This window comes from Saccostrea echinata, unplaced genomic scaffold (assembly GCF_033153115.1).
Source record: "Saccostrea echinata isolate AGI-Se365-2 ecotype Australia unplaced genomic scaffold, CSIRO_AGI_Sech_v1 ptg000044l, whole genome shotgun sequence".
Classification (NCBI taxonomy): Eukaryota; Metazoa; Mollusca; class Bivalvia; order Ostreida; family Ostreidae; genus Saccostrea; species Saccostrea echinata.
The window spans coordinates 588,025-616,000 of record NW_026889793.1 but is presented as its reverse complement, the minus strand read 5'-3'; the positions used below and the strand labels follow the sequence as shown (position 1 = coordinate 616,000).

The 27,976-nt window shown below is 33.1% G+C and overlaps 1 protein-coding gene across 1 annotated transcript; it reads right to left on the bottom strand.

Moving 5' to 3' along the window:
* Positions 1-56: 56 nt before the first annotated feature.
* On the bottom strand, positions 57-27,665 carry LOC133201541 (uncharacterized). The gene is made up of 8 exons (XM_061337344.1): positions 27,656-27,665; positions 24,580-25,116; positions 24,072-24,302; positions 13,797-14,291; positions 12,504-12,761; positions 6,349-6,600; positions 4,344-4,465; positions 57-1,551 (listed from the first exon to the last, which is right to left on the bottom strand). Exons 1-8 carry the CDS (start codon positions 27,663-27,665, stop codon positions 322-324), a joined length of 3,135 nt encoding a protein of 1,044 aa, XP_061193328.1. The 3' UTR covers positions 57-321.
* Between the last annotated feature and the right edge of the window lie 311 nt (positions 27,666-27,976).

Below are 27,976 nucleotides of genomic sequence, written 5' to 3'. Positions count from 1 at the left end.
TTTCTGTGCAACAAGTCCGCGTAATTTTTGAACGGCCCTCGTATATACTTCGTTAGAATTGATTTTGAACACAAACATGTATATGTACATTCATATGATTATTTCATTCAATGACGGCTTATTCGAAATACAAACAAAATTTAAATGATTTTTATGAAACTTGGAAAAACCTACATGTGTACGAATGTGTAGCAAAAATGATTGCATAAACATCAATTAAAGCATTATAAACAAGTTCATGGAAATATTTCTTAAGAGAAAATGTTAGCATAATCAATATGCAGGATTTGTTAGATCGTTTCAACTGGAAAATAATGGTTTTTATTTCCAATATGTAAGCAAATAATCAGGGTTTATCGTGTGGAATCCCTCCATCTGATGTCGAGGGCATGGCATCTGGCTTCCACTTCCCACCTTGCTTTCCTCGACAAAATTGTGGGCAACTTCTTTGCCTAGAATTTGATTTTCTTCTTCATCACAAATAAATCCCACTTCGTATGCAAGACATTTGTGGAAAGATTTCGTTACACTCTGCAATATGGATTCAACTCTTTTTCGAATAGACAATGTCACTTCTGGGAGCATTGTCATTTGAGAGCCGGACTGAAATATTTGAAGCTGAATTGTAGATGTAGTTACTGCGATAGCAATATTATGATTTTTGTGATTGAACAGTGCAGCATCCTTGTACAAGCAGCTTATATTGTTACTTGTCAGTACTGTCCAATTTTCTATTTGCATCAACGCTACAACTAAACGATAAAAGAAGAAATACGGCAAAAAGTCGAACAAGTATACAAGGACGGAGGACTTTGAATTCGACCTCTTGATTATCTCTTTCTGTGTTTCTCCAAAGTCCTTCTTATTCATGGAAGGAATGTAGTGTGTCTTGCCTTCACTAGAAATCAAACCCAATCTCTGCATGTACAACAATAATTGTTCTTTGTGGAACAGTAGAAAACGAGGATCCTTATCAAATTTTGCATTCTTTGATGAAGTTTCAGTTCTCAAAAGTCTTTCATCTTCTAATTTCCAAATATCACTGAGAAGGGAATCATTTAAATTTCCTGTTTTGTAGAAATCCTCCCAATCTTGGTTACTAGCAACGATTCCCTTTACATGAATCCTGTCTGTCATAATGAATTTAAATGCATTAACAAACCACTGGACATCAATTATCACGAATTTCCTAAGATAGTCTTCATCAAAATGAAGAACTTTTCCAGCATCGTGATAATACCTTAACATATCACTTGCCAGTTCAAGCACTAGGTTTTCATCTCCATGATGCCTAAATCGATTTTTAATTTCGTCAAGATTCATCACCCGCCTATGCTTCTCTTTCTGAATTGTGTCAGAAAATATCCATTCACAGGGAATTTTTTCACTCCACTTTTCCTCTGCTGCTATTTGTACGATGCATTCTTCAAGGTCATTGATGGGGTCAGTCAATAAATCTGTGCAGAAGCATCTGTCTTCTCTGATGTACTGGACAAGCTTAAAATTAGCAGGCAATACGCTCTGCAGACTATCAAGAAAGTCAGCTTTACCCTGCAATAACAAATGTAGAAAAGATGTATATCTAATTTTTATTTTACCTCTACAAATTTTTCACTAGATAAGAGTAAATCCCACTTTTTTGCTGATTCCTTGAAAATCACCGTAAAAAGACTTTTCTCCTTAAAAAGGTGCCTCAGTTTGATGAACTGATACACATCAATTCGAAAAACATAGCAATTTATTTTTATCGTATGAAAAGTTCTGATATGTTCCAAATAATATTACATGTATGAGTATTCATAACACAGCTCGTTTAAAGTTACTCTTAAGGAGGCGATGCCCTATTGCTTGCAGATTTTTGTATTTCAAATTCAATGCCTTTCTATTAAATTTACACAATCATTTTATTAAATTCTTGGTAGGAGTAATTTCTATTCTGCACCTTATAATTGCAAAATGTAGGCTCTAAACTGGCTAGTATTTGTATTGGTATAATAAAACATTTAAGGAAATCATTAAGATTCCAGTCCCCTTCGAGCAACCCTAATTCCTTAGGTTTTGCCTTCAATGATATACAGTACCAACCATACCCAACCTGACACCTAAGCAGTCCCAGAAAGCAGTCCCTGGGACTGCTTTGGGACCGCTCTGGGACTGCTGTGGGACTGCTATGGGACCGCTGTGGGACTGCTCTGGGACCGCTATGGGACTGCTGTGGGACTGCTCTAGAAAGCAGACCCAGCAGTCCCAGCAGTCCCTGGGACTGCTTTCTGGGACTGCTTTGTTCACTCATGCGTGAAAAAGGTTCTGAGTGACATGATAGCTCCGCTCCTTGTGTATTCTGAATTTGCAGCTCCCTGTTGTTGTTTTGTTTACTTTCTGCAGAGAGGTGTTTAAGATTAAAAAAAAAGTATTTCTTACAAAATTAAATAAGTAGAGATAGTTATACATGTACAGTAATAACTAAATGTCTTCAGGGGCTGTTAATTTACACAATTGTAGTCTAGAATTAATTTTAAAAAATGAAAGTGGTTAAAAGGGGAAGTCAGGGGATGGTTTTTATCCCTTAAATTAAACTTCAATACAGGTGTTTGAAAAAAAAAAAATTTCTAGGCCTATTTAATAAAATAATGCTGTCAAATTATGAACTCAAAGTTTGCATTAGCACTATTTAAAAAAAAAACCAATCAAAAAACAAACTTTTCATTTCATTAAGATATTCAGAGGGATGTATACTGGCTTTTTTTCTTAATTGAAAAAGCTAATACCATGCCCAAAAAAGAGCACTCCATGCTATTTTCTTTACCACCCTCAAATAAAACCTAATAATTTATTAAATGACCATAAAATAAAATTATTCTATCATTCTTCTGTCATAAACAATATGAACAATTATTGGGGGATTTATTTATGAATTAGTTTTTAATTTATAAACAAGTTATTAAAAGAGTACATTTATTTAAAAAATAAACATATAAAAATATCGGGAATTGTTACTTATTTCTTATTTGTGTTGTTTGTGTTTACCTGGCCGATTAATAAAAAGCAATACAATTGTATAAAATGGTGTCAACACCTGAGGTTTCAGTCGCCTTTGGGCATTATTAGCAGAAAGGCAATGCATTTTATTCGGGTATCAGTGTCACACATCACTGAACACGCTGGTCAACGATGACACTAATTTCAATCTATGTACTGCAAAAAAATCTTTGTTTCAATAACTGTGTATAAATTTATTTCGGGATTAATTAATTTTGAACATAATCTGAGGGTTCCATTCGCTTGATTTACAGATGTATACTCGACCATTAATATTATAAAACACTTAAAACCGAGAATCTAACGATAATTAAATTGGCAAGTCATTGAAAATAATCATGACTGAAATCTAATACTCGGCAATATTTAACAAAGAATTTTTCAAAAGCTCCAATACTTCAGAAAAATGCATTCAGGGTATAGCATGTGTTAAAGCTAATTCTGGTAGAAAATAAACAATTCAAGTTTAATTTTCCATATAAAAAAAATAAATATGAAACCAAATATCAATCACAGAAAATAAAAAAAATTGATTTATTTAGGTGAAAAATTAATAAACCAAATAATTGTGTTTAAATATTAATGTTTTTAATAGGTGTGAGCATCTTCTTTGTTCAATAATCATTATTTGATTCTATACGCGTACTGTTACAGAAATGAGTTCAGAAATGACTGTCGCGTAAGAATTGAAAATATTTGTTGATATACTCAGAAAGAATTGCTCATCAATTTCAACTGCCTTTTATAATTATACTGTTTATTGATAATCTCATTCGGAGTAAGCTTCGCCCATTAGATTAATTAACCCCGTCCACTGGGACTGCTTTCTGGGACCGCTGTGGGACTGCTCTGGGACCGCTCTGGGACTGCTTTAGCAGTCCCAGAAAGCAGTCCCCGGGACTGCTCTGGGACTGCTTTGTGTCAGGTTGAGTCTGGTTGGTACTGTACTTTAAGTAGAATTGGTATTCATACAAATGTAAAAGCTTTATTTGCTTACAATAGTATAGGCGAGGTTCAGATTTGTTACATCAAAAAGTAAGAAAGAAAAAAGATCAGCAAACAGTCATAAAATTAAGGTGCAACAATAAAATTTTACACTGCTACAATGTAAACTTAAAATCTCCTGATTTTCCGATAGTTCTGTGATTATCTCTTTCACTCCCGTACATACACTCTACGTTACTATACGCATAAAGTACAGTATAACACTGCATATCACAGTACAGAAGCAGTACAGAGGCAAAGTTTCTTTTAAAGAATATCAATGATTATCTTGCAAAGAAATATTCCTGAAATCGTTTTACCTTGTAAACACGTTTGTTCCAGTGGGTTGCAACTAGAATGATAATAACATCACTGTCTTTGTCGTTATATAAATGTCCATGACAATACGTGTGGATGGATTTCATCCAAAATAGAAAGTAATCTGTATACAGAAAAAAAAATGTTTATGTGTTTTTAAATCACACCAGCAGATAAGCCTGGCAATATTTACAGAAAACCACTCAGTAAATATTTTATGCAATTATTGCAAACGCAATTCATAACGGACTTTATAGATAAATTTAATTAATATAATTAATGCTTTAATCTATATCAAATGACAGAGAGTGTTAATCTCATATCAATATTTAAGGATAAAATATGACGTTGTTTAAAAACATAGGTAGCGTTTCGCAAGTACGCGTAGTCAAAAAAATCTTGATTAACAGTTAAAGTTTATTTACAAATCGTCGCAAAGGAATGTTTCTCTTTCGTTTGAGTCAGATTTAAAGCACGTTGACCATCACAGTAGCTCGTCGGTAAAGATCCCTCTCCGTGATCGGAAAATTGTTGTTTTGGATTCGTGCCCGGCCGCGACTGACATAAGTAAGAAGATAAAAATATAGCTAGTAACTGTTCCTTTCCCAAGCGTTCGGTACTTTGAAGTGAAAGTTGTGCGTCTTTCGGATGAGACCTAAAAAACCAGGCTCTGTGTCAACGTAGGCGTTGACACAATAAATACCTCTCATTACTCAATGGCCTTGAGTGCCGAGCAAGGGTTAAAATGTGTAGCTCTTCACCTATATATGGTGACATCTCTATACGAATGAAAGACAATTAATCGATGACTAATCAAGTTAGTCTCTTGTTGGCATGTTGACATTTCTTTCTTCGGCCCATGGGCCACAACGCTCAACTTAGTTATCTTGGCCATGCTGTTCTTCAGAAAATATACTTTTTACATCCCTTGCCCCCTCAAAAATAAAATAATCGAATTCAAGATTTTTACTCCTCATTGCATGTGTCGCCCCATTCTAGTTGCCATGCAGGTGTTATCTTTTAGCTGTACTTGAATCCACACAAAATTAAGATGTTTCAATTTTAATATGACAAATATGGCCTTGCAGTTCTGGAGAAAAAATCATATTAATATTAGTAATAAAAACATCGATCTTCAAAAAAATAAAAACCGGCATTAAGCATAACATGTATGTACAATGTTTTTTAATGCACCCTATATTTTTACCAAATTCTTTTTTCAAATCGGACTTTGGAAGTAGGAGTAGTAATTTGAAAGAATATTAGAGCTTCTTTTTTTAAAGATTTAGTAATAAATAAAACGCCATCGATTTAAATTGAAAATGTACAGAATTACGTACATGCAGTGCTGTAATCTTCTAGTATTCAACGATTATTTGAAATCAGACCAAATGTGTAGGATAAGTAAGAAAGACACACAGAGACTAACATAGAGATGGACAATAGGTAATATGATATTAATTCTTTCCTCGAAAATTAAAGCTAAAATTTTGTGCAAATTTAATGTTCATGAATTTTGCAGAGAATTGGTATTGTTCAAGATATTAAGAAACAATTTAGATATAAATTAACAGGCCCTTTGATCCGAATTATAGACAGAGAGAAAAGGATACATTTTATTTCTTTGCAAACAATACGTGCCTGTTGTGATCGGATCGAAGAATTCGCTTTAATTCAAATAAATATTTTGAAAAACAGAATGAAGTATTTTATCATTTTAGACGAAATGAAATGAAATGAGAAAAAAAAAATACAAAATCTTAAAAAGGTATTGTCTATTCTAGGTCATTTTATATCGAATTTAACTTAATAATATTCAATGAAAAGGCCCGTGGTTAACTTTTATCTGTCAAGAAAATAAAGGGATTGCATATAAGATAGAACCATTCAAACGAACTCCCCTCTTACGTCTTACTCAGCACGAGCATTTATCAGAAACATATATTTTTCAGATTCAATTTGATCAAAAAAAGTGTGTGAATCATGATAATTTAACGTATGAAATACCCTTGTATGTCCAGTTTGCAAAAACAGTATCATCTTGATCACACACTTTCTTATCCACCTTCTGGTCAAGACGTTTAGAAGCGTCCACCACCACAACATAGAAAGCTCTCCTGGTCAGGTAAATCTGGTGACAGGCATAGTACGCACATTGTCCTCCAAAATCAAAGAAACTCAATGTTTTCTGTGCACCAGTGTCTGGCTTTGCTTCATCTCTGTCTTTATTAGATTTCCTTACACTTTCCTTAACTAAAACTAATGAATTTAAAAAGGTTAGTTTCAAGGGATGCGTTAGGAAGCATGAATTAAGGCACCAAAAAAGAAATAAAAAGAAATTCTAAGGCCTAAAAAAAAAATTTTGTGTTTCGGGTAACCCGACCTAACCTATAAAAATGCGCCGATCCTAACATTTTTTTTTTCGATGTCCGTATTTATCCGATTAAAATACCTATTATTTCTATGTAAAATCCGTTTTTATCAGAATATTTTTTTCTCGTTCCTAAAAATTAAGAAACGTCTTTAAAACGCTTAGGCTTTCTGTGAACATTAACGATATTTAAATCAACATGCAAGCGTTTTCATGACGGGTCTGACAGCATGGAATGGGAAATCTTTTCGATAATTTTGACACCGATATTTCTATAATTTAAAAGTTTTGTGACATAGCTGAAATGGTATTGGCTTGATTACGTGTTCGACCCGCGTGATTTCGTACCTGAGTTGCGTATGTATAAGCCAACGTGTATATAAACGCACAGGTGAACGTATGAACCAACGTACACGTGTGTTCAAACACACAGGTGTGTAGGAAGCATCCTGGTGTACGGTAGCTGTCAGTAGAGAGTAAATGGCTTAATAGATGTACGTGTCAATTAGATTGATTCTGTCATACAAACAGCACGAATAATGAATAAGTACTTTAAATATTTTCTATCCAAGTATCTTTCAAAGATATTTTTTCTTAAAATCACAGATTTTGATGAATTTGTGTTAGAATATTTTAAATGTTTTTTTTTTCATAAAGCAAAGCCTGTTTGAATGTTTTGGAAAGAAGTAAACAATAACTAGATAATTAACATTAACACAATTATAGCCTTCTTTGAATATCGAAAACCTTCACTGGTAAAAAATATCATTGCTTCAGAATTACAATAATGAATTGTATAAATAAAGATGATATTGTTCTGAATTCAAACTGCATACGAAATGTACGAGGGTTGTCCGGTAAAATCGTGGACAAAGCGTTTTTATCGAAAAATAATGGGCGCACCAAGCTGAAATTTTCAGCAAATGTTGATTTATCATATTTAAGTGCATGTTAATTTTTTTGATAAAATATAAACAAAAAAAAAGATTTTATTATGCTTGAATGTGCACAAGGTACTATCCTACGGCGCATGATAAAAAACTAGGGTTTCATTAGAGAATACACGGGTAATATTTCGAAATAAAAGTATTGAATAGTTAAGATTGGGGTTAAAATTATCCTATTTTTTAATCATTATCTATTATATCGACTTTTAGAAAATTTCAAGGCATTTGCATAATTTTTGGCAAATTCCCAAGCATTTGAAATGGGAAAGTTGTAAACAAAACACACACAAAAAAGCGACGTTTGATGACGTTTCGCCGCACCGGAGAGCAGTTAAGTTTGATTTAGATGTACAAATGACACCCTTAGAGACTTTAAATTACTCCTGAAGAAGAAAAATATATGAATATCACTAGATTTTTAGTATACAAGTGAAATGGGAGTTTTCTAAGCGAAATATTTTTGATCGAGACCCCGGGTAGAACAAAACATACGGACAAATGGCTACTGGCAATAGCGAAAGACGCTGTCACTTTAGACCGTCGATATAAGATAGCCTACTCAGTTGAGTGATTACTGTCCATAACTTACTAATAAAATTTCAGAGGATTCCATGTGTGTGCGAGATTGTTTCCTCGACTGTTTATGGGGGAATAAAGGGAAACTCAAGTATGTGCATCAATGAAATTCCCGAACTTTAAGTGAAACTTATCCAACTTTTTTTTTAGCAATGAGGAAACGTGACGCTGCTTTAGACACTTTGACGTTATCATCCGTGCGCCGTAAGGCGATACCACACATAAAATAAAATCTCATAATTTGTTTATTTATCCATATATCTATTTGAAATTTGCTATGTATATTGATAAAAAATGTACTAAAGAGTAGTGAAAATGTTAGAACGTAGTGATGATTATTTTTCATTCTAGACAACTTGTCCACAATTTTTCAGGACAATCCTCGTAAATATAATATTTTTTACCAAGTTTCAGACTATTATGATTATATATGTTACAAATCTTGCATTTTCACGAGTATCTTACTTGTGGTATTGTACATCTTTCATTTGTACCTTCATGATATATATGATTAATATTCTTTCATATTACAATATACTTTAATATCATTTAAATATAATCATACTGAAATAATTGTATATGCCCCCTGAGGGCCCTTGATTGGTGAATAAACATATAGATATATATATAATAATTAAAACCATCCTAATCAGTTAATGATTAAGAATATGTGATTTGTGTAAAATGAAAGTTTTCTCTTGCAGAAGAGATTTGAAAAGAATTTTGAATTATCCATTAACCATCATCGTTTCGATTCAGAATGAAACCACTGGATCGTACCCACAACTTGACAAGGGTCAAACTCATATTTGGAACTTAACCACTCGCATTTACTGAAATGAAGAGAAAATGGGAAAAAAATAAAATGATATGAAACTCTTTAAAATTTGGTTGTCTGATGTTTTTCAAACATGTTGGAGTTAAATATAATATAAAATTATATTCTCATTATTTTCTATTAACATTTAAGTGGTCATAGATAAAAAAAATTCCAAAAAAAAAAAAAAAAAAAATTCCCTACCTACCTACCCTAATTTTTTCATCAGTGTTATCTGAAACACACAATTTTTTTTAGGCCTAAATAGTCTACTAAGATTTTTTTGTACAAATGCAAGAAGAGACCAATAATTCAAGAGGCCAACCTCAAAATCTTTCAGACAGCTGAAAAATATTGCATAAGACTTCGGGTATTTTTCGCTCTGTGTTATTTTCGCCATTCTCAATTGCAAACAATTTTGCTCCCTTTTAAAAATCGCCCAGTCACAGATCTGTTTAAGAAAATTTACTGTGTTCTTTGAATTCGTCCGTTTAAAATTCGACTACCTATTAGTAAGGCGAAAGGGGCGAAAATACGCGGGGACGAATATTTCGCTGTATACATTATAAAAAATGCCGAAAACTCTGGACAACAAATTAAAGACCATAAAATTATGTATTGTATTTACAGGCGTTTAGGAATATATAATTTAAGTAAATGTGATTACCATAACATATATTTAACACTAGCCCTAGCAATTCATAGATTGAATAAAGTGGGTGCTTTAGATAACGAAATGGCGGAATATAGGCCAATGAAATGATAAATAATTATGATAGATTTATATATTTTTTTCAATACTTAGCCAAATACTTTGTTGTAGATGAATGTAAAATGGACATATGTTTGCTTGAACATGGTTTGTTTTATCTAAAAATGCACCTAAAAATATAGCTGTTCGAATCAAATGATACAAAAATAACCTCTTTTAAAGCTGTTTTTCATTAACGTGTTTTGTCTGGGTCTTCTCTCTACGATTATGAAATGTGTTATCCAGGTGTATTTTACCGTAAAATTTACTGCTTTTTTTTAAATGGAGAGTTGACTAAGAAATACCAAAATATAAACTTTTTTTTAGTTTCATAGAGAAATTAAAGTCCAAATGTATAGCATTTTGGCTTTTAATAATGATGTAAATTCTTACACATATAGTTTCTCAGGTTGCTAAGTGTGTTTAATGCTGAATTTGAGTTAGACCTAACAAGCATTTTTGATATGTAGAAACAGTTTCTAAGTAAAACGAGGCAAGCTACATGTAATGACAAACAAAGATATAAACAGTCTCGTTTAAAGTCATCATTTCGCAAGTTTGGTGGATAAAATGACCTTTTCAGCAAATACGACCTATCATTAAATCAAATGCAACTGACTGAGGTTTTTTAAAGAAATTGTTAGACCATTATTTACACACTGTATTGTCTGCGAATTTTTCCTTTTTTCCCGATTAAGACAAGGATCACACGGTGGGTTTTACAAAGCGGCAGGGGATGTTCACTCCTACGTGACACCTAATCCAACCCATGATGTTTTTGGAGGTCCGTATGCCCTTCGCTCCAGATTTGTATTGTTTAAATGGACTTTGATCTTGAATAATGTTATCCATATATCACTTATCTCCATACATTTTGTATTTCATACGAATGCAGTGAAGTTTTTTTTTTTTTTTTTTTTTTTTTTTTTTTTGGGAAAGTACATGTATATATTTAATTCGGAAATAAATATTTACTTTTTGGATTAAGTTACAAGATAAATATCATAAATTTTTTAAACATTGCTTGATCTTTCAGAGTTCACACTCTGTCATTTATAGTGCTAATATTGGCTGCCAACTAGAAATAAACATACATGTACTTGTTACTACAATGGTACGCCTGAAGGAAATTAAAATTATTAAATATGTTTCAAAAACTAGCATTTTCATTCCCTTTCATTCAATTTTTTAGTACATTTGAACATTAAACATTTAATTATTCTGTGATAGCTTTCTGTTTTATTTTATCAGATGCAGCATAGATGTATCTTTTATGAGTCTTTTAATGAAAACAATTAAAATCAAATATAAACAAACATTAATCTAAAAATCCATTCTAATGAAGTATCTAGGTTCGAAAAATGGCGAGTAATTTTGATGGGTCCCCCCCCCCCCATCCCTGGGGATTTATAGATAGCAAGCTTATGTTGGTCCTATGTTTGCCCATAGTTGTAAGATCGGCTACAGATCGCAGTTCGCAAAATGGCAGTACATTCAAGTGATCGTTGTTCAACTTGTTGACATCAAGTAGACTGTACCAATGCCGGATTGACTTGCTTTTATCTACAAATGTTATATTATAAAATAACAAAATTATCTATTAATTCGGATTTTGCATTAATTTTCAAGAAAAATGCGGCAGATATATATTCTCTAAAACGCTGATAAAAATTTATACTTATAATCTTTGATAAATTTTATACCCCAAAATATATTTAAATGCGTCATATATATATATATATATATATATATATATATATATATATATATATATATATATATATATATATATGAAACATTTTTGAACATTTAATTTACAATTCATCTGCAGGTATGGTAAAATTTTTCATTTTCCTATTCACAGCAAATACATCCAAGTACAAATGACTGCTTTTGTCAGTCACTGGACATTTCTCTATCCAGTAATCGGAGATGCAAGCCTTTGGGCATATGGTTTAGGTCTGGTTACCTCTCTGTTTGTTTGTCTGCAAAAACCTTGAAATTTACCTTAATTGTCGAAGAATTGCAATTGGTGCTAGGGCAACATATTTCAAGCTTATTTCTTGTGCCAGTTAGGACCTTTCCGTCTTAAATTCTGCAAGGTCTTTCATATCTGACTTGCATATTGCTTGTGACAAAACTTTAAAATTTTTAGTAGACCCGTTATTTACAAAAAGAAAACAAAACATTTTTCATTCAAGAAAAAACATTCTATTGTTTCCACACTGAATTGTCGACGGATTTTTCTGTTATTTCCCGATCATGACAAGGAGCACACAGCGGGTGTGACCGGTCGGCAGGGGATGCTCACTCCTCAATGGCACCTGATCCCACCTCTAATGTTTGGAGGTCCGTGTTTGCTCTGCTCCTATTTTGTATTGTTTAATGGACTTTTGAGCTTGAATACTGTTCGTTATCTCCATATTTCATTCACCTTATTGCATAGAGTCCCTTACCTCCACCCACCCCCACCCCCTAAAAACCTATAAATCAACTCAAATATAAAGAAAAAATAAAGAATATCAAGTATTGCCTCCTTTGCTTGTAACGATATGATAACCTATTCAAAATATAACAAGAATAAAAATGCACTTGGGTAGAAATAGTATTCTTACTGATGTATTCAATTGTAGCCTATTTAGTAGATATAAATTACACTGTAATAAACTTAAATTAAATAGATAATTTCAATCAATCTACCTTTTAGTGTTCGTTTCTTTTCACAGATTTCAGACACTTCCTCGTGGACCTCTAATCCTTCCGTTGACTTTAATTTCTTTAGTTCTTTCTTACTGCGCTTGAGTAGACGATTCAGTAGCGTGGTCTTCCCGGCCCCAGCACATCCTACAATCATTCCCCTGGCGTGATGGACAACCTGTACTCCCCCTCTCTCGGCGTACTGAACGTACCGTTCTCTGGCTTTCTGGTCCCATTTCAATATTTCTTTGGGAACTTTTACTGTCCAAATCAAAATTTAAAACAAATTAAGTGAAAATAAAATGTAAACATCAAAGATACATACAACAAACAAATTTTCTCATCTTCCACACAAAAAAGTTACACCAGTATGGTATTTTTCAATATTTCTTTCAATAGAAATGTAATTAAGAAATTTTATTTGTCGAAAACGTAAAAATATACCATTGAAAATATCCTTTGAAACTCGGCTGTAAGAAAACTTCATGCATTTTTAAAACTTTTCAAAACTATATTGAACTGTAAAGTTTTAACCAAATAAAGTGATTTGGCCAAACAAAAAGCTGTTTAACTCACATGCTTTTGGGGCTTAATCCCCCCATTCCTTTTTTTTCATTTCTAAATATGGGGTCGACGAACCTTTTTCCTATTTTTGTACTCTAATATGCATTACCTGACATCGATAATGTAAACCTTTTGTGTCAATAAATCATTAAATAAAATATACGAAATATTTAAAAACAGCTTATTGAGACAAAAGGGTAACATTATCGATTTTAGGTAGTGCATACTAGAGTACAAAAATAATAAAAAGGTGCGTCGACCCCAGATTTTAAAAGGAAAATAAGTGGAAAGGGGGTCCAGTCCCCAAGTGCCCGTGGTTTTACTTAACAAAAATCAGTTCTCTAGTAAGAGAGGCACCTATCTTACGTAGGAAAGATATTTGAATTTAGGAAGAAAAAAATTTTCTTTGAGTTATTCATCCTTCAAGCAAGAATATGTAACATTTTTAAAATTAAAAATTAATGTTGTAAAATAATAAGATGAAAGGAAATGCTTTCATGCCTGGATTAAAAAGTAAGGATCACGGGTTATCTAGCGCATTCATTTCATATTTTTTTTCTCATCATGAAATAGATTATATCATTGTATTTTTAATTTTTTACTGTAATAATTCGGATTTGAATACAATACTACCTGATTTCTAAACTATGTTTAATACATTTAAGCATTTTGCATGTTTTTCAATCAATCAATAATATAAATATTAATGGTAGAGATATGAAAAATACTTACAACGTTTACTGATCCTGTCTTGAATCCTCCATTCAGACACGGTACAGTGTGTGATGATGTCCAGCTGTAGTTTGTCTATGAAGAGGTCGTACATCTTTTCCGGCTCCATTGGTATATACAGACATCTCTCTCCCTCACTCCTCATATACTCCCAGGACCTGCAGTATTCTGATATCACGTCACATGAAGCCGTGGTCAGGAAAAACTCTAGATCACTGTCCTCCACTAGACACTCCGTAACAAAGGCGTACATAACGTCATGGCGGACAATATCTGATACAAACGAAACCTCACCATTCTGTATTTCTATGATTACATGCTTAAGATGTTTTATGTCAACATCATCAGACGGAGAAAGTTTTTGAAAATACTTGTCTCGTATCTTTATCATTATTGACCTGAACGCCTCTCCATTTACAATCCCCGTGTACTTGTCACACAACAGTAAACTGTAAAGAAGACTTCTGACCTCTTCTGAATATTTATGATATGTACCTAAATTGAATTAAATCAAAAAGTTAAAGAGTTATGTAATGAAATAAAGGACCCGTGTATTAAAAATAGCTTTAACAAAATATAAATTCTACCAGATTTTTTAACAAAAAAATGATTTTTAATGAACTAAAACCTTGACTATATATTACTTTGTTCGTCCAGGAATGAATAAAAAATGCACACTTCATGAAGGCCCTGCTGTTAAGCAAGTACATACTCATTTTTAGTCCCCTACCGGTGAAACCAGAGGGGACTATAGGTTTACTCTGCGTCTGTCCGTCCGTCGGTCTAGCTGTCCGTCCGTCTATCCCTCTGTTTGTTTGCCCCACTTGGCTTACCGCACTTTTTTCTTTATGCTTTTGAGAATTGATTTGAAACTTGCTGGATACTTTTATAATGAGAAACTACAGATCAAGTTTGAATTTTGTCATGTTTGACCAACAGGTGCTAAAGTAAATCAGTTTTAAACATTCCTCTTTTTTATAATCGGGTTCACGATCGGGTTGGTGCTGCACTTAATTAATATAATTCTAAACGAGGTTGTCATGTTAAATTAATGCTCCATGCAAAAACGAGGTTTTCATGTTGCAGATTTTGACAGATGATAAGACGTTAAGTAACATTGTGCATTGTTTTCAACCATTTCTACCAGCGAATACTTAATATACTTGGCGAAATAACACCAGTTGCAATAAAAAATGAGTATTTTTTCCTAATTTGAATTGGTTTTTTTTTTTTTACCGATAGTCACGTTATTCTAGCTGCAGCAATGTAACCCTTCTCTCTCTCTCTCTCTCTTTAAAAGGGGATCTCCGTGATGGTGCAAGAATGGGAGTGATTCACTCCCGCACAGTTTTCAACTCAAATTATCAGTAAATGGCTTTTTTATTGACATTTTACTGTGGAATCATCAATGTTCGTGGGGGATCAATGTTCGTGGATTTCATGGGTCACCCTTGCCCACGAATTTAAATCCCCACGAACATTTTTTTTTGTCAACGAACTGATTAATTAAATCTACCAACTAAACTAGCTGCCCACGAAATTAGATCCCCAAGAACCAATACAATTTTGCTTGCCCATGAACATTGTCCCCCACGAATCTAAATGATGCCACAGTACCTGAACTCCAAAAATATAGTTATGCAAGACATAAATCGGTCCAAAAATATACAGTACAATCAATATATTGGTTATTTTTCATGTATGTCAACATCACAACTTGAATTATCCGCCATGTTTACTGACCTTGATCGATTTTATTTTGGGACAGCCAATGAGAATTCGGGATCTAGGGAGTGGATCTTTTTTTAGAAATTCCCTTATATTTTAAGCATAAATATCTCTGTTTACGAAAAAAGATCACATGAAATGGTTTTATTAATCAATGTTAAGTGATACCATACAATGCAAACATTTATCTTATTAGAAATAAGTTGAATGTTAAAACAATTTATTTTGCCTGCATTCGCCCGTATTTAAAAATTATATTTGCACCATTACGGAGATGCTGTGGAATTGTAGCCCTCTCAAGAAAATATCAGATTAAAAAAGTCGTAGATGGCTACATTATTGTATTAGTGTTATTAATACATAATGTGATTTTATTGTCAAAGGGTTCGAAAACACCCCAATCCATCGTGCGTTCACTGTTACAGAAAGTCGTTTATTTTCTATTCTACTGTTTTCAACAGATGTTTTCAATGGTATCTGGTCACTTCATACCTTGTTCAATTTTGACCATTGTATAAAAGCCCCACAACTATAATTGTGATATTTTGTCAACAATTCAAAAGAATTTATGAAATTGTTTTTTTTAATCATGTGAGATAAGCTGGTCAAAGCATGCATGAATGTCTAATGGCAGTCAAACACGTCTTTTTAAGGCAGACTTCATTCCAAAACATTTCATTCATTCATAATAATCGAAATGTTCACAATATGGGGTGGCCATTTTCATACAGGGTCTTATAAAATTACATCCTAAAAAGAAAAGGGGATACGGGTAGGGGACATGTATTGCTTATGCGATACTCTCAGAATTGTAACAAATCAGAGAAAATGCGTACGAAATTTACATGCATTGAAATATACCGGTTCGAAATGTATGTAATTTTACGGAAACGCAGATCCAGTAGTACCCCTGGCAGATATAACTTTCTAAAAAGCTTTTTAAAGCGTGAGGGAGATAACTCTTCCGATTTCAATTGAACGTTTAATTTGACGTTAAATTTGACGTTAATTATAAAGCGTCAAAATGACAAGCGATACGATCTCGATGTATCTAAAAAAATCGGAATAAAGGCTTTGATTGTTTAATGAAAATATAATTCTATCATTGATCATTTGCGCATTTGCAGTTAACCCCTTCCCCTCCATAAAAAGAAAAAAAAGACAGATTATCCCTTAAATTTCTTAAATTTAAATTTAGTTTATTAATTTTTTTTTTAATTGTAATTGTGATTATATGAAGCATTTATAAAATATTCAAAAATAGCAAAAATTAAACGACAGAAAATGTTTGAGGTGGGTGTTTAGTACATCCTTAAGAACAAAAAAGTCCATTGTAATTGTCTCTTTAATAATCTACTGAGTTTATCAAATATGAAATTAATGAAAATCTGTTCGTTCCTTTTCCCAAAATGATTGCATTATAAAGCAGACAGACAATTGTGGAGCGGAATTCCAGAGATGCCTTCAATTTAAATTAACTGCGGAAATAAATTTGCTTATTTATATACATAAATACTTGTAAAACTTGATTGTCCATCCCCCCCCCCCCCCTCTTTCCCCGACGAAATGCAAAGATACAAACGTCAAGAAAATCTCAGTATAAGGATCCAGAATGTTGTAAAAGTTTTGCTATCAGAATTAACGAAATTAGGTGTAATCTTATTACTTGGTCGCAGATTAGTCTTCCTTGACAGAGTTACGTCCTTGTAAGACCAGAAATTATGTCACGTGAAAATCTGCTTGATTATTTTTCTTATTTTGACAAAACTAATTTTTTTAGAGAGAGAAGAAAATGATTGTCGAAGCTTGATTTAAATCATGAAATGGACATAAAGCCTTACCAAGTTTCCAAGGTTTTTTTTGTTTTTGTTTTGTCTTGTTTGTTTGTTTGTTTGTTTTGTTTTGTTTTTTTTTTTTGGTTTGTTTGTTTTTTGTTTTTGTTTTTGTTTTTTGTTTTTTTTTGTTTAGCATCAGCGGGCGACTTGGGTTTTAACACCCCAGATCAAAACAGAAATCCTGAAATTTAATCTTTGATAGAAATCTTTGAATTTCATCAATTTCTTTTTATTCTTGTCTACAATCTGTCATAGAAGAAATATATGAAGCATTTAATATCTTGCTTTTTCTAAGGTATACATCTTTCTATGAGAAAAATAAAGTAAAATCCTTTGAATATCGTCATTTTTCTGACTATATAGTCTGTGTATTAATTGTTTGCTTGTGTGGATTTTAAAAGATGGTAAGATTTTAAAAGATGATTGGACGCTTAACAGAGAAAAAAATTGGAAAACATTTGAAGAATTTGATTTAGCAATAGCTTTCTGTATTCCGACCATAGGAATCCATAGGAATAAATTCAATCAATTGATCCAAAGTACTGCAAAAATTAATATTCAATACGCAAACTTTCATGATGGTTTCTACCATTTAACAGTCATTAAATCTTAAAACGACTTGACACGTGGACAGGGACATCGAATATTGTCATTAATAATTTGCATAGGAAAACATAATTAATTAAAAATTTCCATACAACATACACCGTTACCAGACACCTCGTGGAAACATAACTCGTCAAATGCAACAAATCCTCGAAAGTCAGCTCTTGCTGATGGGACAAGTCAAAGAAAGACAACTCGTGGATGACATCGATATGGATTGAAAATTAAAATTAAAAAAAAAGTTTAACTTTTTCAAATAATTTGTTGTAGTTTATCATGTTATTTTTCATACTCAGTCAAGTCAAGGCCGAGAAAGGCATTGGTTTCATCTTTATTCCGACTCAAAGAATAAAAACAAATCAGCATATAACTTAATCGCCCAAGCAATATAGAAATTTCTTAAAATTGAAGGATTGATTGATTGACTAATGTTTTACGCCGAATCGGCGCTTTTTCAGCCATATATCGACAGTAAAAAAGAAACATCATGTGGCCAGTTTAAACAAAAATATATGTTTTTCTTATTTTTTTCAATAAATCCTTTGTATCTGTCATATTTTGTCATATTTTTGCAGTACTCCATAAAAAAAAAACAGGAAAATTTCGTTAATTTTGGCATTTTGAAATGCCCCCTCTGGAAACCAGAAGGTAAAATTTTGTTTTTCTTACATACAGTGTATATTGTATAGTATAGTATTACTCATCACGTATAATTTGAGCAAAAGGCCTATTTTAGTATTTGTAAAATTTGCTCTGAAGTGTGAAAAATTGGCACTTTCCCATATAAACCAATAGTAAATGTACCTGTTTTTTGAGACGGTTCCTAAAAATACCTAGATTTTCCCTGCACTTGGCATGTACACTGAAGTCAATGTATGTTACATATGGTATAAAATTAAAGAGTTTTTCCATTATACTTTTTTAGCAATTGTTTTTGCTTCGCATGTCAGACTATTTAACCCTGTAAAAAATTCAAGAATTAGGAATTGTATATATTAAATGAGATGAACGAGAGATCATTTTTCTTTTCCAGTGGGCGTGCAAAATTTTCTTTTCCTCGGTCAAAATCGGGGCAAAATACCCCCCCCCCCCCCCTCGCTTCCTTAAAAAAACTAGACCTTAATCCTTGAAAATCAAATGGTCATGGCTTTTCTGTTGTCAGAACTTGATTTCCTGCTATCGTTTCTTATACATTACTTTACTTCCTAATTGGTACGCAAGACATTTGAAATAAATTGAGATGATAATAGGTCCCTTTGTTGATTAAACATTAAAAGGTTCCATACCTCTAATTGTGAATAAGAGGCCAATGGGCCACAACGCTCACCTGAGTAATTGTGGCCTTGCTGTTTTTCACTTGATTCCCCCCCCCCCTTTGTAGTATGTATTGTGGCCCCGCCCTACCCCCAAGGGCCATGATTTGAACAATTTAGAATCTACACTACCCCAGGATGCTTCCAAATAAGTTTCAGCTTTTCTGCCCCAGTGGTTCTTAAGAGGAAGATTTTTAAAGATATTTTCTGCATATTTCAATGTAAAATTTGGATTCCCTATTGTGGCCCCGCCCTACCCCCAAGGGTCATGATTTGAACAATTTAAAATCTACACTGCCCTAAAAATGTTTCCACATAAGTTTAAGCTTTTCTGGCCCAGTGGTTCTTGAGAAGAAGATTTTTAAAGATTTTTACCATATATTTCAATGTAAAACTTGGATTCCCTATTGTGGCCCCGCCCTGCCCCCGGGGGTCATGATTTGAAGAATTCATAATCTACACTACACCAGAATGCTTCCACATAAGTTTCAGCTTTTCTGGCCCAGTGGTTCTTGAGAGGAAGAATTTCAAAGATTTTTACTACATATTTCAATGTAAAACTTGGATTCCCTATTGTGGCCCCGCCCTGCCCCCGGGGGTCATGATTTGAACAATTTAGAATTTACACTACCCCAGAATGCTTCCACATAAGTTTCAGCTTTTTTTTCCTGTGGTTCTTGAGAAGAAGATTTTTTAATGACCCCCCAATTTTTGTATTTTCTTGATTATCTCCCCTTTGAAGGAGACTTGGCCCTTCATTTTAACAATTTAAACTCTCCTTCACCCAAGGATGCTTTGTACTAAGTTTGGTTAAAATTGGCCCCGTGGTTCTTGAGAAGAAGTTGAAAATGTGAAAAGATTACAGACAGACGGACGACGGACAACGGGTGATCAGAAAAGCTCACTTGAGCTTTCAGCTCAGGTGAGCTAAAAATCATTATATACATAAACTTACATTTAGTCGCCCGCGTGGCGCAGTGGTTAGGGCGTCTGCTCTAGAGTCGCGACGTAAGGAGTTGATCCTTATGTCGCGGGTTCGAATCCCACTGTGGGATGTGGAGACCTGTTATTCGGATGAGACCGTATAAACCGAGGTCCCGTGTCGCAGTAGGTGCTGGCACGAAAAAGATCCCTCACTGCTCAATAGCCGTAAGTGCCGAGTATAGGACAACATTTGCAGCTCTCCACCGGCAAATGGTGGCGTCTCCATATTGGTGAAAAATTCTCGAGAGGGACGTTATACAAACTTACATTTATATAAGTAAAACTTGTCCGTCATTTATCACTTGTGTTCGATCGCACATTGAGTCGTTGTCAATCACCAAAACGTTTGGCATGATTGTGTATAATGGAAATCGTACTTTGACGCTTTCTTCTGGATGAACAACTTAATGGTACACATGAACTTGCAATTAAACGTTTATTGGTTTAAAGGTCAAATTAACTTATTAGATTTACATTATTCACCCACACACACACACACAACATACATGAAGAACCTGGGTCCAAGCATATTTTTTTTTAATTTGTCTTCTTTCATAAATTATTCTTTTAGTACACATTCACAATGCAATCTATATGCATGACAATTAAAACAAGAGGCCAAAGGGCCTTAATGGTCACCTGTGTATAATGCAACATTGTAAAGGTTCTATAGAAGTATATAACTGGAGGTACTGTGAGCAAGATTACAAATACCCCGGTTCACAGCGCGTTTGCTCAGGGTCAGCTCTGGGTCCGCTGAAGCGAACCCGGCGTTCTCTTTCAAGCGTGAAGCAGACTCCGTTTCCCTCCTCCTCCCCCCCCCCCCCCCCCGCCTGTAAGCTCCGCCCCTTATATTATCCAAATATACAGTACAGTAGTTGAAAGCGTTCTTTCTAGCTCAGTTGCGATAGGAAGCACGTAAACCTGTAACTGAAAATTTAACCCTAGATGTATTTTCTGCATCTATTAGAATTATTACTAAGCGTGATTGGAGTCGGCAAGATAAAAATTTTGAAAGGACTTTTTTTTTCTTTATTTTACTTGAATATTTTTATTAACTGAGTGAAGAAGCCTTGTTAAAATAATTACGGGTCGGGGACATTAATGTTTACATTCAGGAATGTTTTATATATGTATTTCATTAAATGACAATAGATTGATGACAAGAATACAAAAATCAGGTGTATTTCAAAAAAAAAAAAAAAAGATACAGATACCCTTATATCTTTTTTTTTCGTTCTTTTTTCAATTACATGTAGTTATTGAATCGTATTATAATTTTTTAAAAAGCGGCAGCCCTATTGACAGGAAAGAGATTGAAATGATTTGATTTTTTGTTTGGTAGAGTTTTTGTTAGTTTTTTCAGGAAAAGGAAAATTAATGCATCTATATGTACATTGTAATAACACGCACTGAATTCTTTGTCATCGAACTTGTGTAAATCGTGCTTTATTTCTATCATTCCTCGAAGCCTAAAAAGAGGTAAAGGTCCCTTTCTCGATCGTCTAACGATTAATGATTTAAATTTATTCATCGTAATTTTAACGCTAGGAACTGATAAAAATGCAATTTATGATAATTTGTCTTGAGACATACTTTGTACAAATCGATTCATCATTAGCATGCACCCTCCCTCCCGACAAAAAAGGTTAAAGTAAATAGAATAGCAAGGGATATGATCACTGCTTTATTGGCAGCATGATATTTTAAAACAATTTTAAATTTTATATATTCAAAATTTCGTATCCATACCAGGTAATTTAAGGAGTTGGGATGGGGTATGGAAGGTGAAAATGAAAGGAAGTTATACTTAGGCACACCATGACCATGGTAACGGGATAGATCATTTAACGAAATGTCGGTTAAAAAGACAGAATCTTCACTGCTCTTTACACCCCTAAATTACTCCTCAGTAGGCGGATTTTACATGTAGATACATGATGGCCACAGCTTACATGTACCTATCAAACAATATATAAGTTTATAGTCTTAAGCAATTTAGAAAAAAAGATGCCAAGGCGTGGAAATTCAGAATTCCAAATTTAAACGACTTACGTATCAAGGAACAAAATATGTTGTCGTAATAAAGTTTAGAAAAAATACAATATTTTTGAAGAGGCAGCCTTGCTCCTAATACTTATATTCGGTTTGTTAGCTGAATACTCTGGATCATAGATTTAAAATTTTCGAAGAATAATGCAATTTCACTATACAATCAACAGACCCCCCCCCCTCCCAACAAACACCAGAACCTCAGACTTTGTGGCCACAAATTTTACAATTTTGGAAGAGGCATTCCTGCTCATCATAACCATGCATTTTTTTAAATCTGCTATACATACATGGGGAGAGAAGATTTAAAAGAATTTCTGCATATTCACTGTATGATCATTAGAGCCCAACCCTAACTCCAGAACCCCTTGCCCTGACCCTGAAATAAATTTCATAATTTTTATAAAGGCCTCAATGCTTATTACAATCATGCAAACAGTTTGACTGCTAAGCAAAGGAGATTTTTAAAGAAAGAACTAATTTTGATGGTTTTAGCCCCATCCCTAAGGCCCCAGGGGGACAAGGACCATGAAATTCACAGCATTTGTTCCCTTCATCAACTGATGCTATATGCCAAAATTAGTTGAAATTGGTTCAGCTGTTCAAGAAAAGAAGCTGAAAATGTTTAAAAGTTTACGACCGACGCACGTTGCCCGATGGACGCCGACGGACAAAAACATATAGCAATAGGTCTTTTAAGTGACCCAACTGACCTTAAACAACGGAACCCCCCCCCTCCCTTTTTCAGTGGTGACATAGGTAACATTCATCACGACTTTCAAATTTATAAATAAAGAATCTTGCGATTCCCAGAGCATCAACGCCTTCAGAGCAATTTCTTGGAAATAATTTTTGAACTGTTGACGTCATCATAAGTAATCAATGAATAACATTTACATGTAGTATAAATATCATTTCTGCTTGAACTTTCAATACCCCATGGCAATCTCGGCTATACATAATTAGCGTCTCTCAATTGGTGACCTAGATTCTCAATGGTTAAGAAATTCATAACATCATAACATATGCAATTTTAGATTGTTGTTAAAAATAATGAGATGACATAAGCCGCACCTCTTTACTGTAAGGAACGATGTAATTGGTTCCTTGCATCACTCGTTGATGTCTGAACCATTTTTATTCCATGTGTATTTCACGCGTGAATGAAAAGCTGTGTTAATTTCAGTATTGATGAGCTAATCTGGAAACCAATGAGAATCTAGGACACTATTTGAGAGACGCTAATTATGTATAGCCGAAATATCACGCCTTACTGAAAGTTCAAGCAGAAATGATATTTGTACATGTACTTAAAAGTGAAAATAGCAATGGAGATAAAACATTTACGTGAATGTCGGTGAAAATATTGTTTGATTCCGTTTGCATATAAAGCTTAACTAACTTTCTTGTTTATATATATATACATGTATATATATATATATATATATATATATATATATATATATATATATATATATATATATATATATATATATATATATATATATATATATTTATGACTTTGCTAAAATGTAAAGAATTCTCAAATCGCAGTATAACGTTTAATGTTTATAAATTACTTTTTAAGAAAATAAGATAAAAAAATCATTAAAAAAAATATGACAAATGCGACTATCCCGTTACAAAAAAATTGTCCAATTGCCATCCTTTAATATACCCGTTGCTAGTTCTCTCTCTTAATTCAGTCCTAGGTGTTCCTGATGTCTTATTCATTAATAACACCTATCCACACTTACTTGGTTTTCTGTAAGCTTTGTTGTCGATGATGTAAATGTCATTGTGTGAATGAAGGCCTATACAGGATCTCACTATGTCAGGCCTGGCGGCACTCCCGATCCACCTCAAGTGTTGTACACTGTCCTGTGATCTTCCTCTGTATTGTACAGCCTCCCCTGAATCTTTTAGGGTTTCTATAAACTGCTCTCGCTCACTTTGATTCCCTTTTATTTTGTTGTCAGGTGTGTTTACTATTTATCATGAATATCAAAAACACAGAACATGAAAAAAGATATTCCAGAGCACTTATTATATCTATTCACATCAGTGTTTTCCATTCTTTTTTTTATAAAGACCTACAATACGTCTTGCTATAAAAAAGCCTTTGTTTGAATCTGCCACCATTTATAAACTAAAAGAAGCACCTAATAAATCTCACATCATTGACACATAATAAATGCAGAAATTATTCAATAAACTGGGATACCTAAGACATAATGATAAAATTTTTACATTATATAAACTTACAGAACTGAACCAGTATCTCATACATCCTTGAGTCCTCTTTGGTGACGTGAGTCAGTATGTTCATCTGTAGACGGAGTATGAGCAATTGATAACATAAAGAATCCTTCCCAATGACACATTTTTCTCCATTTTTTCTGGTATAGCCATGTGATCTCAGATACCTAGTAGCTGTATCATAGCTTGTGATGTAGAAAGGCAGGCGATCTAATCTAACTATACAGCTATTTGATCTCGTACGTATTTTCACGGGGTTAAGTCCAACTCTATATGATATCTTATACATGGTCTCGTCCTTAGCGTCATCATTTATATCAATCTTTTCCTGATTTACCCAAAGGAAATCACGTGACTTCAGTCTGTCCAGAGTCTGCTGTGCGTCCTCACTTGTTACAGAATTCCCTTTACGGGACGCTATCCGTCGTATCTTATCAAGCATGTCCAGCCACTCTGTGTCGGTGAAGTCAGGAGGACCGGAGTCAGAACACAGAAAACAGAATAACACGAACACCTCGTCATCAGTCAGTGTCGTAAATTTGTCTTAAACAAAAAAAAAATCACTCAAATCAAAAAATGAATATAGCTTATATTGCATAAATATTTACTATCTGTATGCCCATCTCATAGAGTTAAGACTTAAATGCACCCATTTGTATAGCAATATTTAAGAATTTAAAGAGATTACACGAACACTATTTCTATGAGATACTTATGCATGTATATAAGTAGCATCATAGATTAATCCCTGTGCAGAAAATAACGGTAAAGAATTTTTTTAAAGATATAAAGCGATTCCTGGTTTAAAGAAAATGCTACACAAAAAACCTGAGTAAATCATAACTACTGAAAAATTATAAAATGTTAATTTTTGGTTATCTAAATAACATACTTATATAATGCTGGTTATCTAAATAACATACTTAAGTCAATGTTAATCGGGAAAAAAAAATTATATTAAATTGATTTAAGAAATCTTTAATTTTCATGTGCCCTTTTTAATGTAACCCCTTCCGAAAAAAAATTATTATGTCAATACATGTAATTTAAGGTAGCTAAGGACACCTGACCCCAAAAAAACCTCCCAATAGATTTTGCTGAAATTTTCACATGGTGCAAAGGAATGTGTAATGAACCTTTAGTGGAAATATGAACATGGCATTGAGGGTAAATTACGGAACCAGGGGGTAATGAGTTACCTCCGCTTTCCAGTCACTCCAAAAATCATAATACAACATATAAATTACCCATAAAAAATTTATTATGCAATATGCATTCAATATTTAAAATTATTTTTAAACAATTTTGATACTGTAAACTTATTCTAACAATGGATTGTCTGAACAGAGATAAATTAAGAGAATAGTGCTTATAAAACATTTTAAATTCAACAAATTTGACTATTTTCATGCACACAAATTTGACACTTTCTAAATTCTAAAAAAAAATTCTGTCCAATAGAATTTTTATTTTTTATCATTATATGAAAGATTTGTCCAATACCATTCTTCACTTAAAAAATCTTGGTCACATTCACAGGACGAAAGACCATCTTTAAGCAATCGCTTAATGGTGGCTTAATGGTAGCTTAATGGTGGCTTATAGAAGTTAATTCCTTTAAGCCACCATTGAGCCACCATTAAGCTGCAGCTTCTAGGTGCTTAATGTCCAAACTTCATTAAGCTACCATTAAGCCACCTTTAAGCTGCAGCTTAATGGTGGCTTAATGTCCAAACTTAATTAAACCACCTTAACGCATCCAGTATCAAGTCTTTAAACTAACTTGTTAAGTTTGAAGTTGTTTCAGAATCATTTACGCAAATATTTATTCAATTCATAATTTTTTTTCTATTTCTAACATTTATGTCAGTGCGTATAAACTCGGGAACTGAGAACAGCTTCACCAAATGCCTTAAAATTTTTGCTACCTAAAATCAGTTTGTTTTAATACTTGTTTAAAAATTATTTTTATCCATAAATACATAATATATATTAATTTTTTAAAAAATCACATATTTTTCTTTCGTGTTTGGAGAGCCACGTTCCGCTGCCGAATTCATAGGAAATATTGTAATTAGAGTCATTTTCTTCTGGAATATTTCTAAGTCTCTTATTTTTTCTTTGGGTAGAGAAATGTTTAAGATATAATATATATATATATATATATAGGTATAGATTATATTGCCGATCATTGAATTACTTCATGAATGATTTGAATTAATTCATGGTTAAGTGCCATTATTTTTTCCTTTAATTTCTTTTAAAATACTGCAGAAGTAAGAATTTATTTAAAATAATACAGAAGTAAGAATTTATTTAAAATAATGCAGAAATAAGAATTGATCAAAATATAGTCGGTCTTCAATGATTGTTATTTCAAAATCAATTTTCAGAAGAACAGCCGATCAGATTAAACAGGACATCCGACCAGATTTATACACATTGAGAAGCGGGGTAAAATAATCAGTGTACAGTATATCGACTTATTAGACAATAGACCTTAATTAGGTGTCCCCACCAGTCCCCGATAAATTAACAGGAAACTATACACGGGAACGTACAGTCACAGATTTTGATGATCTATAATTTTTACAAAACTTAAAATTTATGCAAGCATATAACAAATTAGAGATTATGATCGTACACAAAAAGACAATTATTTTGATACCCATAATCATATAAAAAGAATTAAAACTGAAGATGATATGTTACAAAAATATTTTATAACTTAATTGTTACGCAAAGATTGTCAAAAGTCGTAAATATCTGCAGCATATTTATAAGAACTATAATCTGTTTTTTTTTCCATCGTTCTCTTTCGATGATATATTTCTTTTTAATAACAAAATTTTGTTATATCTGTTGAATTTCAATCTTTTCATGCTTATAAATCTGCGAATAACAGAACGAGGAATTCAGTTACTTAAAATCAAAAAGTTGTTTCTTACCATCACACGGAACTCAGTCCACGTTAAGAAATATTAACGTAATATAGAACTTTATCAAAATTTCTTTTTTAAAATATATATAAATATAATTATTCGTGTTATTGATTAATAAATATAAACATCAGAACAGGTACCTGTAACCATGTTAAAAATAAAGATGTTATATTTCGTACTGACTTCAACAGCCTCGATAGCTCAGTGGTTAAGGTGTCATAACAGTATTTCACTTGAGGTTCACGTCAAATCATGGCTGACGCAAAATAATTCCTGAATCTTCCCTTCCGATTCGGGCATTTTAACACGAGACTGGAGCTGAATTTTTTTATGAGATGAAAAACAATATGTAAACTTCCTGTATTGACTAGATTCATTATAATTTAGGGCGTGCTGATTTTTCTATATACTGTATTTGAGTGGGGAGTGATTAGGTCCTGGACTTGATTTTCAAGCACCTA

What these genes read in the sequence shown, in the direction of transcription:
- LOC133201541 (XM_061337344.1), bottom strand. An exon ending in AGACAGGATCAGTAAACGTT is followed by an intron (nt 12,762 to 13,796) that starts GTAAGTATTTTT and finishes TGATTTGGACAG; the next exon opens with TAAAAGTTCCCAAAGAAATA. An exon ending in TGCAAACTGGACATACAAGG is followed by an intron (nt 4,466 to 6,348) that starts GTATTTCATACG and finishes TTCTGTATACAG; the next exon opens with ATTACTTTCTATTTTGGATG.